This window comes from Amborella trichopoda, chromosome 10 (assembly GCF_054954075.1).
Source record: "Amborella trichopoda isolate Santa Cruz 75 chromosome 10, AtrichopodaSantaCruz75HAP2 v2.0, whole genome shotgun sequence".
Classification (NCBI taxonomy): domain Eukaryota; kingdom Viridiplantae; phylum Streptophyta; class Magnoliopsida; order Amborellales; family Amborellaceae; genus Amborella; species Amborella trichopoda.
Genome location: NC_142345.1, coordinates 44149596 through 44165994, shown reverse-complemented (window position 1 = coordinate 44165994; position 16399 = coordinate 44149596). Strand labels below are relative to the sequence as shown.

Genomic DNA, 16399 nt, shown 5'->3' with positions numbered 1-16399 from the left:
ACTACATGAAAAGTAGTTGGGTTTCTTCTTGGTTAAATATAGAATAATACAAGAAAACATGTATATCGGCGATCAATATCCCAATCATAAAAATTAATATGAGCAATAACATAAAAGAAACAAAAATTGATATTTAGGATGCACAAATTGATGCCTTAAAAGGAAGGTAACATGATATTTCATAATTCATATATTAACCCATACACCCATCCCATGGCTTTAAACATTCACTGATCAAATACAATCCAAATATTATCAAGATTATGTGAGCAGACCCTCGGTCTCTTATTTCACTGAAACTCAATAATGCATTAGACAACATTAGATACTCCTTTACAGCGGCAAAGCTATTTGACTCGCATTAGATGGAGTAATGGTTAGCTTCTTCAAACTTCAGGCCTAAAATGAAAGACTGATGCTCCAAAAACTGTCCTCATAATGAATTCCTGTCGGGATTATCAGAGTCAAGAAACCAGTTTTTGGTTCAAACTCATATGCTGTCTCCTTTGTGTTTACAGTGCAAAAATTTGGCCTTGTACTAGAGTATGCTCCAAAGAGACCACAGCCAAGTCCTTTAATTTTTACCTCACATTTCAAATTATCAGATACAAAGTCAATTGCTTCAATGGCACCACCAGAGTTGTACATATTCACTAACCCAATGGGCGAAAACTGGACCTTGCAATCATAGTCCTGTTGAATCCACAATTAAGTTTTATTTAATGCAAGTTATCCCATATTTATGACTTGCGACCGTGAATTAAGATGATAAAGGATAGTTTGATATGAACTAAGACAATTTAATGTTGGCTATGCAATCATAGTAGAGAGATCAGAATATGATTGAGAATGAGAGATGTAGTTGACAAACCCTTATTGGAGCAATGGTATAGATTTCACACTGCAAAACTTCCAAGGAGATACTTATTGATCCTGTCTTCGGCAATCTAGAAAGAGAACCTGACAAAAGAGAATCATACTGATCAACAAACGCAGGTTCTGCAGATGGATATAAAATCAGCGGATGGGTATAATACTACAATATTTTCAATAGACCATGCACACATTTTTTAATGGTCAAATGCATAAAACAGAAAAATGGAAAGTAGAAGGTCAATATATGACTTGTTCAAAGGCAAACAGGACATAGTATAATCTGGAATACTGCACAAATAGCTTATGAATATATATTGTGTAACTTGGTATTTCTCTTTTGACTGGTAAGAGTGGAGTTTTGAACCCAAAGGTTTAAAGCGCAAGAGAAAGGATGCGCTTGCAGTCTATAGCAAAATAAGTTTTGGGATATATATTTCTAGTGAACCATACCTGTGCTAAAGGCGTATACTGCACAATCTCTAGTCCAATTATGCCCAGCTGCCTCTTCAAGATGCTCAATATCAATAGGACTAACATGTCCTGTAAGGCATAGTGGCTCTTGGTCTGTATTAGTTTGAACACAATCTAGACATGGCCATACGCCTGCTCCTTGACAGTTGAAAATGCCCAAGACCCCAGAGAGCTTGTTCATGTTCCATATCTTCAGCAAGCTGGATAAGGATGTTACACAAGATGGTAATCAAAATGATTAATTTTTTTCTTTATGTTTTTGGGTAGTGATCCAACAATCAGATGATATTTTCTTACAATTTTCTAGTGAGAGGGGAACGATTCCAGGGAGTGTGCATACGTACCTCTTCCCATCCATGGCAGGGTCATTAAATAAAGAATCACGTGTAGGCCTTCCAGGAAGTTTAGCTCTTAGAACTGATCCATCAGGAAGAACAAGCTTCTTAAGGATCTCAAAATCATGGTCTCCAGGCTTATCACTGTTGAAAATAATTCGATATGAAATAAGGGTTTCTGCATGCTATGTTTATATTTTCTGTAAACAGAATTATAGACAAATATGTACTACTAATCAATTGGATACATAGTACTCAACGAACAAGCTTCTTAAGGATCTCAAAATCATGGTCTCCAGGCTTATCACTGTTGAACATAATTCGATATGAAATAAGGTTTCTGCATGCATGACATATAATTGCCTTTTGTAAACAGAATTATATACAAATATATACCACTAGTCAATTGGATACATAGTACTCAACAAGCAAATAATAACCTAACATTCCCTGGTAACATATATACAAAATATTAAACATATTCATGCGAACTTTTAACAATACCCAAATTAGCTCACCTAACATAAACACCACAACCACCCAATGCTCGAGCCACTGCATGAAATTCCGCAGTTCGATGATTGCTCTGAGATCCAGAAAACATAATAAGAGACTTACTCTATTCCCAGAAGGAAATGAGAAAACTAAAGCAGAAGCAAGACCCAATACTGGAAACAAGAAAAATCAGAAACACAAAGTAATATTAGAAAGGTGGAAATTACATAGAACATGTCCCAATCTGGGACTACAAATTCACCAAGAAGAATACTGTTGAAAGCCACTGAAGCAATGTGCAATGTCTGTGAATCTGGTCTTCTTGGCATGTAATCCTCTGAAGCTCTGGTAACAGCACTCTTCTTTAAACTGCAAAGGAAAAATAGAAATATAATAAAGTGTACATTTATATAGATATGCATCTTCGACGGAAAAAAAGCTATTTGTGAGAGAGAGTGATCACTGATGAATATTTTCATCCAACGAATTATTTTCTCTTAAAAAAACACTATGAAGATGGTCTGTCTCATTCTTTTACCTATAAATAGAATCTGTATTATGAGCCATGCAGCAGATTAAGTTATTGTGGTTGAAATTTTTTGCAACCGATTCTTCCAGAGCATGTTGGCACTGTCGAGTAAGACAAACCCGGCCTCCTAAACCCCCTCCAAGTGTTTCTATTAAATTCTGTACATCCACCTTAACCCCATCTATATTTTGAGAAGCAAGATACTTGTGCATATCATCAAAGAATTCAAATATTTTGCCAGGATCAATTGTGCCGACACCATATTTCTCCAAGCTATCCATGGCTACATCCCTGAGATTCCCAATATTTCCAGGAGATTGCACAGGGTACAGTAACTTGGGACTATATTTTTGCATCTCTGGAGAAGATGGAAGGACTCCTCCCCAGTATCCCATCAATGCATGCCATACATAGACATATCTGTGGAATGTCCAAGATGTTATATCAGTTGATAAATATTATAATGAGTAGAGATAAAAGAAACTGCAATGAATATATCCAAAATTTTGCCATACTTCAAACCATAACTCTCTTTAATGGCTGTCACAAAATCTCTAAGACTATTTTGAGCACCAGTTCCTTGAAATTTTTTGTTTTCCTTGATGCTGACTAATCTTGAAGCAAACCTGAATTCAATGAGATTTAGTTTTATTAGATAATGTCAACATGTTCCTGGTAAAAGAAAAATCAGAAACGAAAATTTGGAAGCAGGAACAAATGATGAGGAAAAACTTACTGTGTTCCTTCAATGAATGGCTCCCCCTCTTTTTGGAATTCATTGAATGTATCTTGCCATCCATCATCAATAATTAAGAACTTTGGTGGGGCTCCCCCTTCTGATAAGCTGTGAAATGATAAACCAATTTGAAAAATCAAAGGACTTCATACCACAAGTAAAATTATCTCTATAAAGTTCAGGCCCAAGGAGAAAGCCACAAGTGATATCACGCAAAACGAACATCCCTTCTACTAATAATTATCAGGATTTCTTCTATCACAGAAATGAAACTTTGGAAATATGGACAAGAGAAAATTTGATTTTAATAGAAAAGAGACTCAATTTTCGGTTATGTTTAGACTCCAAAGCATGACTAGAGAGCTCCCCTAAGATATTTTCATGACAAGGGTCATGCGATCCTTGATGCCCATATTCTCATTTGCAAGCCCACGAGCAACTACATTGTGAAATTTCAGTGTATATTCATCATGTGTTTCTGGTGTCTTCATTTCCAGATACCATTAAAGCAGAGGCACCTGCAAATTAAAATTACAAGCACACCCACAAGAAAAACGAAATGAACTAAAAATTATACATCTATAAAACAAATTGTTACCTTTTTAGGCCTTCTCTGATACCTTGAGGATTAACTTGACTGTAGAAAGCATCCCATGTGCACCAACCAAACCAATCTAGGTTTTCAGGCATCTGTTAAGTAAAATGCCAGTACTCTGTTAATCTTACTCAGTTAGAGGTATATAATCACCAGGCTGATCATTCTGTTATATAGCTTGACCATGACATTTGTACTGCAATAGCTTAAAGGAAAAAAGTTATGACTTGCCTTCTTGCTCTCACGATGCATAAAGCCTCCCTTGTGCTTCTCCAAGAACCTATAAGTTCAGGAAAGAGAGAGTGTCACAATTTTTAACAAAATCAGGCATGATATACTTACAAAACTAAAATGCTATAAATTAAGCCTTATATCTTGAGAAAACTACATAATTGATTCCTTCATAAGCTCGAATGGGTTGTCCCATGAATTGACAAAAACTGATTCCAGAGATTGAGAGATCTCCAGCTCACGATCACCTGTAATAACATTAGAAAATAATATTCTCTTCAAAAATACATAATTAAATAATAACATTGCAACAGCATTAGCAATAAAATTGGGAACTCTAGAACAGTTGACAAGTTTCCCCAAACAATTGGTACATACAAACCACAAAACCAAGCTCTGTGAGAGAGTTAATAGAGAAAGGGGATATATAATTAAATAATAACATTTCAATAGAATTAGCAATAAAATTGGCAACTCTAGAACAGTCGACAAGTTTCCCTAAACAATTGCTACATGCAAACCACAAAACCAAGCTCTGTGAGAGAGTTAACAGAGCAAGGGAAAGCCTAGTGAATTATTGAAACAGAAAGTTGTCGTAAAATGCATTTCACCCTATCATAACATTAAAAAAGAACATATAAGCAAGTATCTTACCAAAAAACAAGAAAAAGACTCACCACTTTCAATGCAAAACTCAAGCTCATTTGCTGCATTCCCCTGCAAGCTGCTTCTAAACTCCCCATCCAAGACAGGCAGGAACAGGATATAAAACTTAGACCCATTAGCAACACTCTGGTTTTCTTGTTCAATAGCTGATTTTTCCTCAACTTCAAGGAGCAACATCTGAGTTTCTACAGGAATGTCGCTTGCTGAATTTCCAAATCTGGGTATCATCCACCAAATTTTGAATCTAAACAGACAAACCAATCTGTAATCCCTGCAAATCCTCACGAGGACCCAGAAGAACACATCAAATTTCAACCCTTTCAAATGTCATCTACAGAATTTAATGTGGCGTGATTGTATGCAAAAGAAATGCAATAATGAAAGGCACCCACACATGAGCTCAAAATAAAATAAAAACTACAAAAAAAACAACTGTCTAGAAATTGCAGAGAGACCCATTATAAAGCTCAATAAGCATCTAGGAGGTGGGTAGAACCAATTGATCTCCCTTAGGGAAGTTGTTCTATACTGCTAAGCTGATGCAGTGATTAAAACATCGCCCACCTGACTCAGGAATTGACCAATTTGGATCAGAACGCGTGGCTGGCAACTCCAGGCTGAAAAAAAATATGGAATCACTTGATTCTCCCAGTTTTCTAATCTTTTTTATTTTTTATTTTTTTGGTTAAATATAGCCTGGTCCAACTAGGAATCACCTGAGTTGGACATGGGTAATTGGAATTGGACCCCTGCTAAGTCAGCCCGATTCTGATTTTTGAAACGATGAGCTGATGAACATGAATTGAACTATAATTGTCACAAAATTTAGAGTTTTAGAAATCCACATTGCATAGGACTAGAAAAATAAATATGACGAGTTAGGATTGAAATAATCCCAATCAACAAACAACAACTTGAAACTCTCTCAAGTCCAAAGTCCAAACCGTCCAAAAACAAACACAAGTAGAGGGGAAACAGCTTGTTCTCGTTGTTGTACCGATTCAAATGGTTCTGTCAAAATTTTCATATTTTATGGGGTAAGAAATCCCTCTAATAAGATGAAAAATGAAATAATAAATTAGAGAAATTGCAATAAAATTTATATTTTGATTGTTTAAACATTGTCTGCCCGACTAAGTTAATTGTTAAACCTTACCATTACATTTAATCCAAACGGCCTTGATCATCCTTAATTCCAAATTTCATGTCATTTGTGTAAAAGAAAGAGAGAGAGAAAAATTGAAGAGAAAATTTGCCTTAAATCCAACAAATAACAAGAAAACAAAATAATAAACTCAAACATTTTAAAAAACATAATGCAATTTGAAAGATCATAAAACTCCAAGCAATTATTTACTTAATGTTGGAACTAAATGAAAGGAAAGCAACTGACAGGACAGTAAGGTCATTTACACGAAAGGTTAAGGACAGTAGAATCAATTCCGAAGAACGTATTATGAAAATCAGGGTGATAACGCAGTGATGTTCTTACCTAAAAACCACAACATAAAACATTAACGTAAATAAAAGGAAACGAACAAATATAGAAACAGAAATTCGAAACTTTAATTCGTTACATTTGATTCAGAACAAAGATTTCAAATAGAGACAGAAAGAGAGAGTAAAGAACTAGCGGGTGGAGAGAGAGGGAGAGGGAGAGGGAGAGGGAGAGGGAGAGAGCTCACTGTAACACCCCGAGCTTGAAGACATGGCGACTCCTCTTCTCCTTCGACACCGCTCCCAAAAACACCGACGAATTTGAAGCCGGCGATACCAACACATTGTCCGGCACACCCGTCAAAGCGTCACAGCCGTTGATCTTCAAGCAAGCGTCCTCAATCCACGGTCTAGAACTCACCGTCATTCTGCACCTCGCAAAGTCCCTCTTCCCCCAAATTCTCTCACCCAAAAGCGCCCTCTTCTTCGAAACGAACACCAGAGAAGAAAAGCTCACAGTGCTATTAACATGCCTCAAAACTGGAGAAATCATGGCCTTTTATTGGCGCTCCCCCTGAAGGGATTTACCCTAAACTTGGTCGTATTTTGACTTTGAAATCAATATCAGAGAAACAGTATTTTATTAATTTTTTAGTGAACAGTGTGCCGGGATTTTGACAGAAATTCTATGTGTTTTCGTTTCTCAGCGCGGGAATTCCCGTTGTCTGGTTTCCCGGTCGCCGGGAAATTTGCTAAGAGAAAATGATGGGGTACGGAAGAGTCTAGAGAGAGAGACGGCATTTTAGGTCGAAAGAAGAGATTTTGAGATTTGGCACCCACTTTTTTATTCTTCTTTTTATTCTTTTATTGTAGGGTTATGCATGGAAGAAGCTTCTGCAACAAGATGAAGGGGCACATTTCTTTTACAAAAGCAACAATTTAAAATGAAAAAGCGAAGTTTGGATGTTTGATTTTTTTAAATGAGATTAATAAAACATGATAAATGGAGGGAATTTCATCTTTTGTTGGGTCTCCGTATGATGTTTCTACGGGACCGTACTGTTCATGTACTCCATCGGATAAAGACCTTCTAAAGACGATTTTTTCCGATATGAAATTTTGAGAACCACCAAATAATCAGAAAATTATTTAAAAATTTGCATATTTAATGTACAAATCTCACGGTTGGTTATATTGACACTATTTTATCTCGGAAAGATAGCAGATTTGAAAAATGTTAATGAGGTAAGTCGAGGTGTTGATGAGGATTTAACATCCTAAAAATATTCCTTCTCTCAATTTTACCCCAAGAAGCATTGTTGGTATATTTGCTTCGGAGCTATCTTCGGTTTGGTAGAAAAAATGAAGTGATTCTGTGTTTTGGCCGATTCAGATTTTGGAATTAAAAAAAAAAAATATATATATATATATATATATATAAATAAAGAAAAAAAGTTTATATAGAGCCAAGGCTCTAAACAATCAAATTAGAGCTCACCTCATAAATTTCACTAGAAGAGATTGTTTTGATGCTCAAATTTCCTCAAATTGATCATCTGAACATCAAGATGCATGGACAAAAGAAAAAAATGGATTTCAAGTTTTGGAAATAGTGCATCTTGTAACGCATTTTTGGACCGTCGATTGTTAAGAGTTTCAAGTTTTCATAGATCTGCTCAATCTACACTATTTTTTAAGCTTAAAATTCTATAATTAAATATGAAAGTATATTTTAAGATTATCACAAAGATTTCTAGTATTGAAACTACATTTTTCGATACTATTTGAAGGTTGGCTTTAATTTGATTGTTTAGAGCCTAGGCTATATACAAACCACACGTATATATTTATGTAAAATTTATTAAAATAACAAAAAATTTCAAAATAAAAAATTCAATTTTTTTTTTAAAAAAAACCAATTTTGTGCTTCAGCCAAGACTTCGCCCAAAGATTATGAATCAGATCGAAGCGGATCAAAGCACATAATTGTATTTTCAAAAGACATTTATGTGCTTCGGCCGGATCAGGTAGAAGCGGCCAAAGAAAGCCGAAGCTAATGCATTGCCACTTTGGTCTAAGCCGAAAATCCGAAAGACTTCAACCGAAGCAAAACAAAACAAAATTTGATAATATTGCCAAGAAATAAACAAACAGTGAAATTATACAGATATCATAGTGTTAAACGTATAATATCTATGGTTTTCTTTATTTAATTTTTTTTCTTTTCGTTAAACTTCGAGTTATTGGTGTTTGTTTCTCATAGTCTTATTTGTAAATTTTTCATTTTTTTCGCCTCGAATTATTTAGTAGTAATTCGTCATGCCATGTACCGACAATTAAATATATTCCAGACGGTTCCATGTTTTTCATATTCGCTGTCTGAGGTCTTATTATGTTTTGTTTATGCGGGCACTAATCCTGCGTGGCATTGGCCCCACTGCCAGACCTTACCCATCATCTTCTCGGGTCCCACAATAAGCATCCAAACGACCAGTTATGGTGCATCCACGTCAATAGAGTGGACCGCATCACTCCTTAGTTTGATCGACGTCACTCTTGACTTCGATACATAAAAGTTTACATTGCAATTTCAATTCTACAAGTAATGTGGCATTAATCTACTGTTTATTTTATTAAATTGATATAGATATAATATTATGTTAAAAGGTGTCATAATTTTTTTAACACAATGTTAAAACATGTCATATCTATACTGTTTAACTAAAATAGATGACGTAGAACATCACAATTTTATTTCTACATATCAGCTTGTCGCCTTATGTAAATCGCACCTTTTAATAATAGATCCGGTTTCAAATGCGGCAAGCCTGCATATGTAGAAATGCGGGCCTCTTAATAAATCGATTTTTGAGGTAGATTTTGAGACGTAGTTTTTAAGAACATATAATAAGAACATGAATATGAAAAATTAATAAATTTTAAAAACTATACAAAATAATTCTAGCAAAAAAACATTTAAACCGTTAGTTTCCATTATTTTTAAATGGAACACCCACTTGCATCCATCTTTAAGATGGATGCTTTATACTTTCTAGACGGCATATGTAGAAATACGGTCCAAGGTGCATGAAACAATTTTTCTTTAATATAGTATCACATGAGTATATTATATACTTACTCCCTCAGGCAAAGAGACATTCAAGAGATCTTTTTCATTGCAAAAATTTGTAATGCATTTTATAATCAGCGGACGAGAACTTTATGAACAAAGAAAGACATTTTGATTTCTTAAATGTTTAGATATGTTATCCAAAAACTAAAGGACATGGTTTCTATGAGTCCACGGACTCACATGTAGAAATACGGGTCCTTAATAATTTATTTTCGAAATAGAATTTATTCTTATTTTTTAGGGAATATATAACCTTTAGCATGTGGATTATTAATCTGTAAAAATAAATAAATTTTAAAAAATAAAAATGATTTTTTTGGATAAAATATTTGAACCGTTGATTTTACTTTTCCTTTAGAAAATTACACTTTCTTAGGTAGATGGTATAGATCTCCAAGGCCGTATAATAACAGGTGTGAGCTTGGACGCACCAAACATTTCTCCAAAACTCAATGATCTCCAAACAATATAATAAAGAGATAAAAAGGATTATAACTGCCTTTTTGCTTTGGGTAGTTTTCTTTAAAAAATCATTATCTCTCCCTCTCTCGTTTTTTTTTTTTTTTAACATTTAAACGTAACCTCTCCCTTCTCTCTCTTATAGATGCATTTAAGAGAGTTTCGCTTTATATATTTTTCTCTCTCATTGATGTATTTAAAACATATGCGATCTTTCTCTCTCACATTTAAATGCATCTAAGAGATAGTTGTCTCTCTCATAAATCCATTTAAGAGATACATCCTCTCTCTCTCTTGGGTATTTATCTAAAAAAACGCAATTCTCTCTCTATGCATTTAAAACACATACAATTTCTCTCTCTCTCTTTCTTGTATGCATCGAAGAGATACATAGTCTTTTTCTGATTGATCCATTTAAAATACATGCAATCTCCCTCTCTCTCTCTCGTAAATACATTTAAGAGAAACACAATCTCTCTCTTGATTAATTTCTCGCTAGTTAATGCATTTAAAACACATACAATCACATGCACTCTCTCTTTATTATGTGGATGCTTCATCTCTCTCTTTTCTTGTAATCTCCTTCTCTCTCTCAGTGATACATTTAAAACATATGTAATCTCTAGGTTTCTCTCTCTCCAAGGTTATTTGAAAGGAGCGGTTACGTGGAACTCATAATATTAATAAATAAATAAAAAAGTTTATTTAATATACATGAGTTCTACTTATATGAGATACTATACTCTGCTGTAAATTAAAACTAATATATTAGATACAACATAGGGTCTTTATTTTTGTCACCAAAATAAAAATAAATCATCCAAAACAATAAACAATCTTTCCACTATAGTTTTGAATGCAAAATATGTTCCTAAAAATGCACAAAAAATATGAAATATTACTGAAACATAATTAAATATATTGGAAAGACTTACCTGAAAATGCATGGAGTTATTACATGTCTTAATATACCCTACACCCGATTCCGTGACTAATGACGCACTTTTAGTTCTTAGGTGTTGCTGGAATTTCTGATATATGGAAGTTTTTCAAGCAAAATCTTTCAATTTAGGGTTTTAAAGAGTTAAAAAACTCAATCATGATTTATAAAAACCCTATAAGAGTAAACTAGAGTTAAACTTGTGAGTTGATCTCTCTTTAAGCAGAGTGCCTCCTTTCTTCCTTCAAAATAAATCAAACCTTAACTCTAGAGGTTCATATGGCATGACACTTCTTTTTTTGTTTTGGTTGAGTGACACATGATTGGAGAACGTGTGTGCGTGTGTGAGAGAGAGAGATCATATGGCGTGGAGAAAAAAGGGACTGTCTACAAAGAAACCATTTATGTTTTGTACTTGGATATCACAAATATTATTGCGAAAATCATTTCATGTGGGCTGGACCGCATGATTACATATGCGGTCCAAAAAGTGTAAAGCATCCATCTTAAAGATGGATGCAAGTAGGTGTTCCATGTAAAGACAACAGAAACTAGCTGTCCAAATATTTCTTACTACAATTATTATTTCTAGTTTTTTTAAAATTTACTTATTTTCTGATCTCCATGTTAGAGATTGTATGTCTTTAAAAATTAAATCCAAAAATCCATCTTAAAAATATATTTATTAATATGCCCGCATTTCTACATATGCGGGCTTGGCCGTATAGAAGCCGAGTCTTTATTATTGTTCATTAAATTTCAAAATGGCTGGCTGTAGGAGTATCATTCAATAGACACAAAATTCGAAAAACGAAAATTATCGAACTCAATGAGTCACTCCAAGCCATCTAATTGGACATCTAATGAGTGTGAATGATTGTGACTTCCTTGTACAAAAGATAAATAGTCTCTTTATATACATTCTCGAAGAAAAAAGAGGGAGAGAGAGTGTCACAACCCCACCCCCTGATCCTTGTCGTCCCAAACTGGATGGCGACAGAGTGCGTGATTGTGACCGGAGGTCACGTACGTCACTCAGGTGCGGTGACATCAACACGTGTTAAAACTGCGGAATCAAAGCAAAACCATGAGACGAAAATAAATATATCCCACTTTCAAATAGATACTTATACTTAAGAACACCAAATCATAGATTTTTCAGAGAGAAAATTTACTTGGCGTGATAGGGGGTGAGAGAGATTTTGGGGGCATGAGAGAGTATGGGAGGGAGAAATATGGTGCGTGAGAGAGAGAAAGAGAGGATTTTTTTTTTCTTAATTTTAGAGAATGGTTTATATAGGATTTAAATAGAATAAAATATATTTTCACTTTGAATAAAATTCTAATGTAGGCCTTAGTTAATTTTCCAGCTTGATCATTATGATATTTAGAAAATATATGGAGTGAGATAATCAAATCTCAACCATCCATCCCAAGAATCAACCATCTTGATTTGGGGTGAAAATATGAACTATATTCTCTTATAATTTCACCCAAGTCTAATTCATATTTAAATGTCATTTGAATAATAATCAAATCTATTTTAAAAATTAAAAGATTCCCTATTTAACTTCAACTAAAAATTGCACATTTAAAAATGCAAAAATGGGATGTGCCACCCTAGGGGATCAGATGGGCCCCACACATGGGTGGCACGCACATGTGGGGGGCTGGATCCTTGGTTTCCATATGCGCCTTATCAAGCTCTACAAATTTTACAAATGCTTTTTTAATTAATTGTACAGCATAAATAAATTTTTAAAATAGTGAAAAAGTTGTAAAAGTTATAAAACCATTTCTAATATATATATATATTATTTTGAAATGCATATTCTACTATAAATTAACATTTTTACTAGCTCTTTAAGCTTTTGAAAGCCATAAAACCCAATACTATCTTTAATCCCTCTCCCTCTCTCTCCAAGGCTATCTCTAATAGTCCATCATGACATTCAAGTTCTGATCCATCCAAGGTAGCCTACCCCAATAAAAGAAGAAATCTTAGATGTTGAGCTTGCGCTTCTATGCAAGAGAGAAATATATGTTCAAGCTTAATACTTTTAGTTTTCGAAAAATCCCGCAGTTCCAAAACAAAAGTGAACAACTTTACTTTTGTTTTTTGGATAGTATAATTTAGTAGAGAAGAAATGTCCCTATCCATTTTTTTAAGATTAGGAGTTAACTTTTTGAAGTTATTAATAAGGTGGTGTTAGTGGTCAGAATGGAAACCACAAAGTGGTGACTAGGGTATAGGGTGTTATCACCACGATCCAAGCCCCTTCATCTAAAAAGTGGTTAGTCAGTAAGGATTTAAGCCTATACCTTTTGGTGAGAATAGAGTAAGAGACCTCGTCATTAAGCTCAGCAATACTACCAACCCAAGCCATTCTCAAAAACAACTTGGCTTAACAAAAAGATGATGCACTTTGTTCAAAAATTGGATCCAAACTCCGAAGACATGAGTTGCTCGCGCAGTCTTCGAGGTACTAAGTGCCCACTTTGAAAAACCTATGAAAGATGCAGTCCGATCATGATGAGAATGCACCCATGAAACAATCAAGATGAGTGAAGCATTTTGAAATCTTCTTTAGAAAGTTATTAAAAAACACAATCTCTGAACCGATATGCCTCTAAAATTGATTTGGCTTGGGTTTCGTTTTGATTCGAATCAAAATAACGGTATTTGATGACTAACCTTAGGATTGGGTTCAAGGCTAGGTGGATCGGACTAGCAGAGCTCGAACTAAACTAGTCTACAGGAATCATACTGGTTTCTATAGATTTGATCAGTAAGTTCTTTGACATAACTGTTTGATTTCATAGAAATCAAACTGATTCCCAATTATGACAAGGAACTGGGTCAATCTCCATGGATTGCCGATATGGATGGGGATCCCCAAAACAAATGAATGAATTTTAAAATATTGTAAGAAAAACGTACCATAAAACATAATTATAGTGTCAAAAATCACAATGAGTTATCGAGAATTTATTCTCTCTCTTGATTACAAAATTTGACCAGATATGTATATATCCCTCTTAAAAGGAAAATATATATTGAGATCATTTACCTTTGATACAAGTAGTCACAATTAATCTTGACCATTAGATGTAAAATTGGGTGGCTGCATTTATTTCATTGACCAAGCTCAAAATTCCAAAGAAATTTTCTCAAACTTTGTGATACTTTTCACTTCATATAGTTACAAGTAAATATGACCTCCTTTGTACCAAAGACAAATGGATTCATTGTATATAATCCCTATTTTAAAAGGAAAATGTTTCTATGTGACCCCAACAACATATAAGTTATATGTGACCTTACTTTTTAGCCGTTCAATCCAAATCAAATGGCTATGATTGTTCATACCATAATGTCAAGTCAAACACTGTTTTTTTTTTCTACAAAACATTTTTGGATGAAATTTTGGGTGTCCCACTATAAAATTAAGGCGAACTTGGAAAAATCAACAAAAAAAAAGTAAATGACCCAAATGCCCCTAAAATTTCAAGGGTATTATGGTAATTTTTCGTTATCAAAATTTTTTAAAAAATATTTTTATCATGTGCGCCCCTGTTAGTTCTATGCAAGCCCCAAATTTTGCTTCAAAATTATTTGTAAAATAAAAATGAAAATAAAATACTATGAGCCGACTGATCAAGATCTAACACGTAAGTGCTAATTTGGAAGATTATGACTCAAGCCATCTCAGCCATCTAGTCAAGTCTAATGGTTGAAACTAAGGGTCACATATTGCAGATATGTTGGTGGGGTCACATAGAAAGCCCTCCCATTTTAAAATAGAAAAAGTTTATATAAGTGCAAGGTTCTAAATGATCAAACTAGGGTGCACATCAAAATCTTCACTAGAAGAGGTTGTTTTGATGCCCAAATATCTTCAAATTGATCATCTCAACCTCGAGATACATGGATATGAAAAAAAAATTGATTTCACGTTTCGAAAATAGTTGGTATTATAATGTATTTTTGGACCATCAATTTTGAAGATATTCAAAGTTTTATAGATCTGTTCGATCTACATTATTTTTGAAGCTCTAATTTCTATAATCAGAGATAAAAATATATTTTAAGGCTATTACAAATATTTACAGTATTGAAACCACATTTCTTGATACTATTTGAAGGTAGGTTGGGCTTTATACAAACTGCCCTTTTAAAATAGATTGTCCAAATCAGGGTTTAAAAAAACAGGTTTAAAAAAACGCCTAGTCGAGCCGGACTAGCTCGGTTCGACTAGGGAATCGTCACAGTTCCACATATAAAACGGGAACCGCCCGTGTCTAGAGAGAACGGAGCAGTTTTAAATGATTTTAAATCGTAAACCGCCTGATGACATCATCAACCGGCAGTTCTGACGTCACCACTCCGATTCTACACAAACACGTGCAGACGTCACCACTCCTCCGACACAGACACGCGTGACAAAATCACGTGCCACATATCACGTGGAGGTTACCCCAATGTTTCCGCGCGTTTTTCTTATTTCATATTACACAGGTATTTATATAGCAAAGTTCAATACCCATCCTTCGATGTGGAATAATTCCCAAACATCATTAAATAAAAACGGAATGTAAATATTTTATATTAATCAACAACTTATAATCACATGCGGCGAGGCGGCGTGATGGTTATGACCTCTGCTATTTCCTTTGATGTCCCAAGGTTGAATTCCCTTGGGCATTACATTTTTGTTGTATATAGTGGTATAAATATTTTTGTAAATAATATAAAAGACATAAAAAAATGAAAAATAAAAAAGTTAATTTTTTGTATAGCAGTTAATTTTTGTTGTATATAGTGGTATAATTATTTTTGTAAATAACATGAAAGGCATAAAAAAATAAAAAATAAAAATAAAATCATGTAATGTACGTATTTTATTAATTTTTACATTGATAACCAAATATTTTATTTTATTTATTAACTTTTACATTATAAATCATGTAATGTACTATTTTTCTTACAATTATCAATAATACATTTTAAATTAGATAATATTATAAAATATTTTTAATTTATTATTATTTGTCTAATAAAATAATTATAAAATGTAAACTAATAATTATAATTTCAGTATATAATATTATAATTAGTTAGGTTGTAATAATTTTGGATTATAGTTAGTTAGGCTGTAATAATTTGGGTTTTTTTAGCGGATTAGGGTTTTTCGCCAAAACAAGATTTTAATGGCCATTCTTTCATTGATTTAGTCTACTCTTTATAATAGTCCATGTATAATTATATATTTTATCCATAATAATTCTATGATTTTTCTTTTATGTGATGCAAATTTAATGGTTAACATAAGTTTATATAGGGAAAGAGCATCTCAATATTCACAAATTGATGAAAAAAATGAAAGTCAATAATGTAATATCCTCATTTCTTATTGGATTCCTAAAAGATAATATTTATAATGAATTTTCATACTTTTTTTGGAATGTTTTTAAAGCTTAATCCGACCGTTTCAG

At 33.7% G+C, this 16399-nt stretch overlaps 1 protein-coding gene across 2 annotated transcripts; it reads right to left on the bottom strand.

The window, feature by feature from the left end:
* Window positions 1-147: 147 nt before the first annotated feature.
* Window positions 148-7347, bottom strand: LOC18447482 (putative galactinol--sucrose galactosyltransferase 2). Of its 2 annotated transcripts, none has more exons than XR_016042283.1 (14): window positions 6620-7347; window positions 4946-5205; window positions 4426-4516; window positions 4269-4317; window positions 4041-4132; window positions 3443-3550; window positions 3222-3332; window positions 2716-3126; window positions 2405-2546; window positions 2201-2268; window positions 1692-1989; window positions 1327-1547; window positions 872-960; window positions 148-693 (listed from the first exon to the last, which is right to left on the bottom strand). XR_016042283.1 is itself a non-coding variant. In XM_006857579.4 (14 exons), exons 1-14 carry the CDS (start codon window positions 6922-6924, stop codon window positions 400-402), a joined length of 2376 nt encoding a protein of 791 aa, XP_006857641.4. In that variant the 5' UTR covers window positions 6925-7347; the 3' UTR covers window positions 148-399. The 2 variants fall into 2 exon arrangements, 1 of the variants encoding a protein (XP_006857641.4); XM_006857579.4 differs by having other exon boundaries at window positions 1692-1826.
* Between the last annotated feature and the right edge of the window lie 9052 nt (window positions 7348-16399).

Coding starts and splice junctions, on each gene's coding strand:
- LOC18447482 (XM_006857579.4), bottom strand. CDS start 6,924: ATGATTTCTCCAGTTTTGAGGCATGTTAATAGCACTGTGAGCTTTTCT. Junction 2,269..2,404: donor CAGATTGGGACATGTTCTAT/GTAATTTCCACC, acceptor TCTGGATCTCAG/AGCAATCATCGAACTGCGGA. Junction 1,827..2,200: donor GGTTGTGGTGTTTATGTTAG/GTGAGCTAATTT, acceptor TATTTTCAACAG/TGATAAGCCTGGAGACCATG.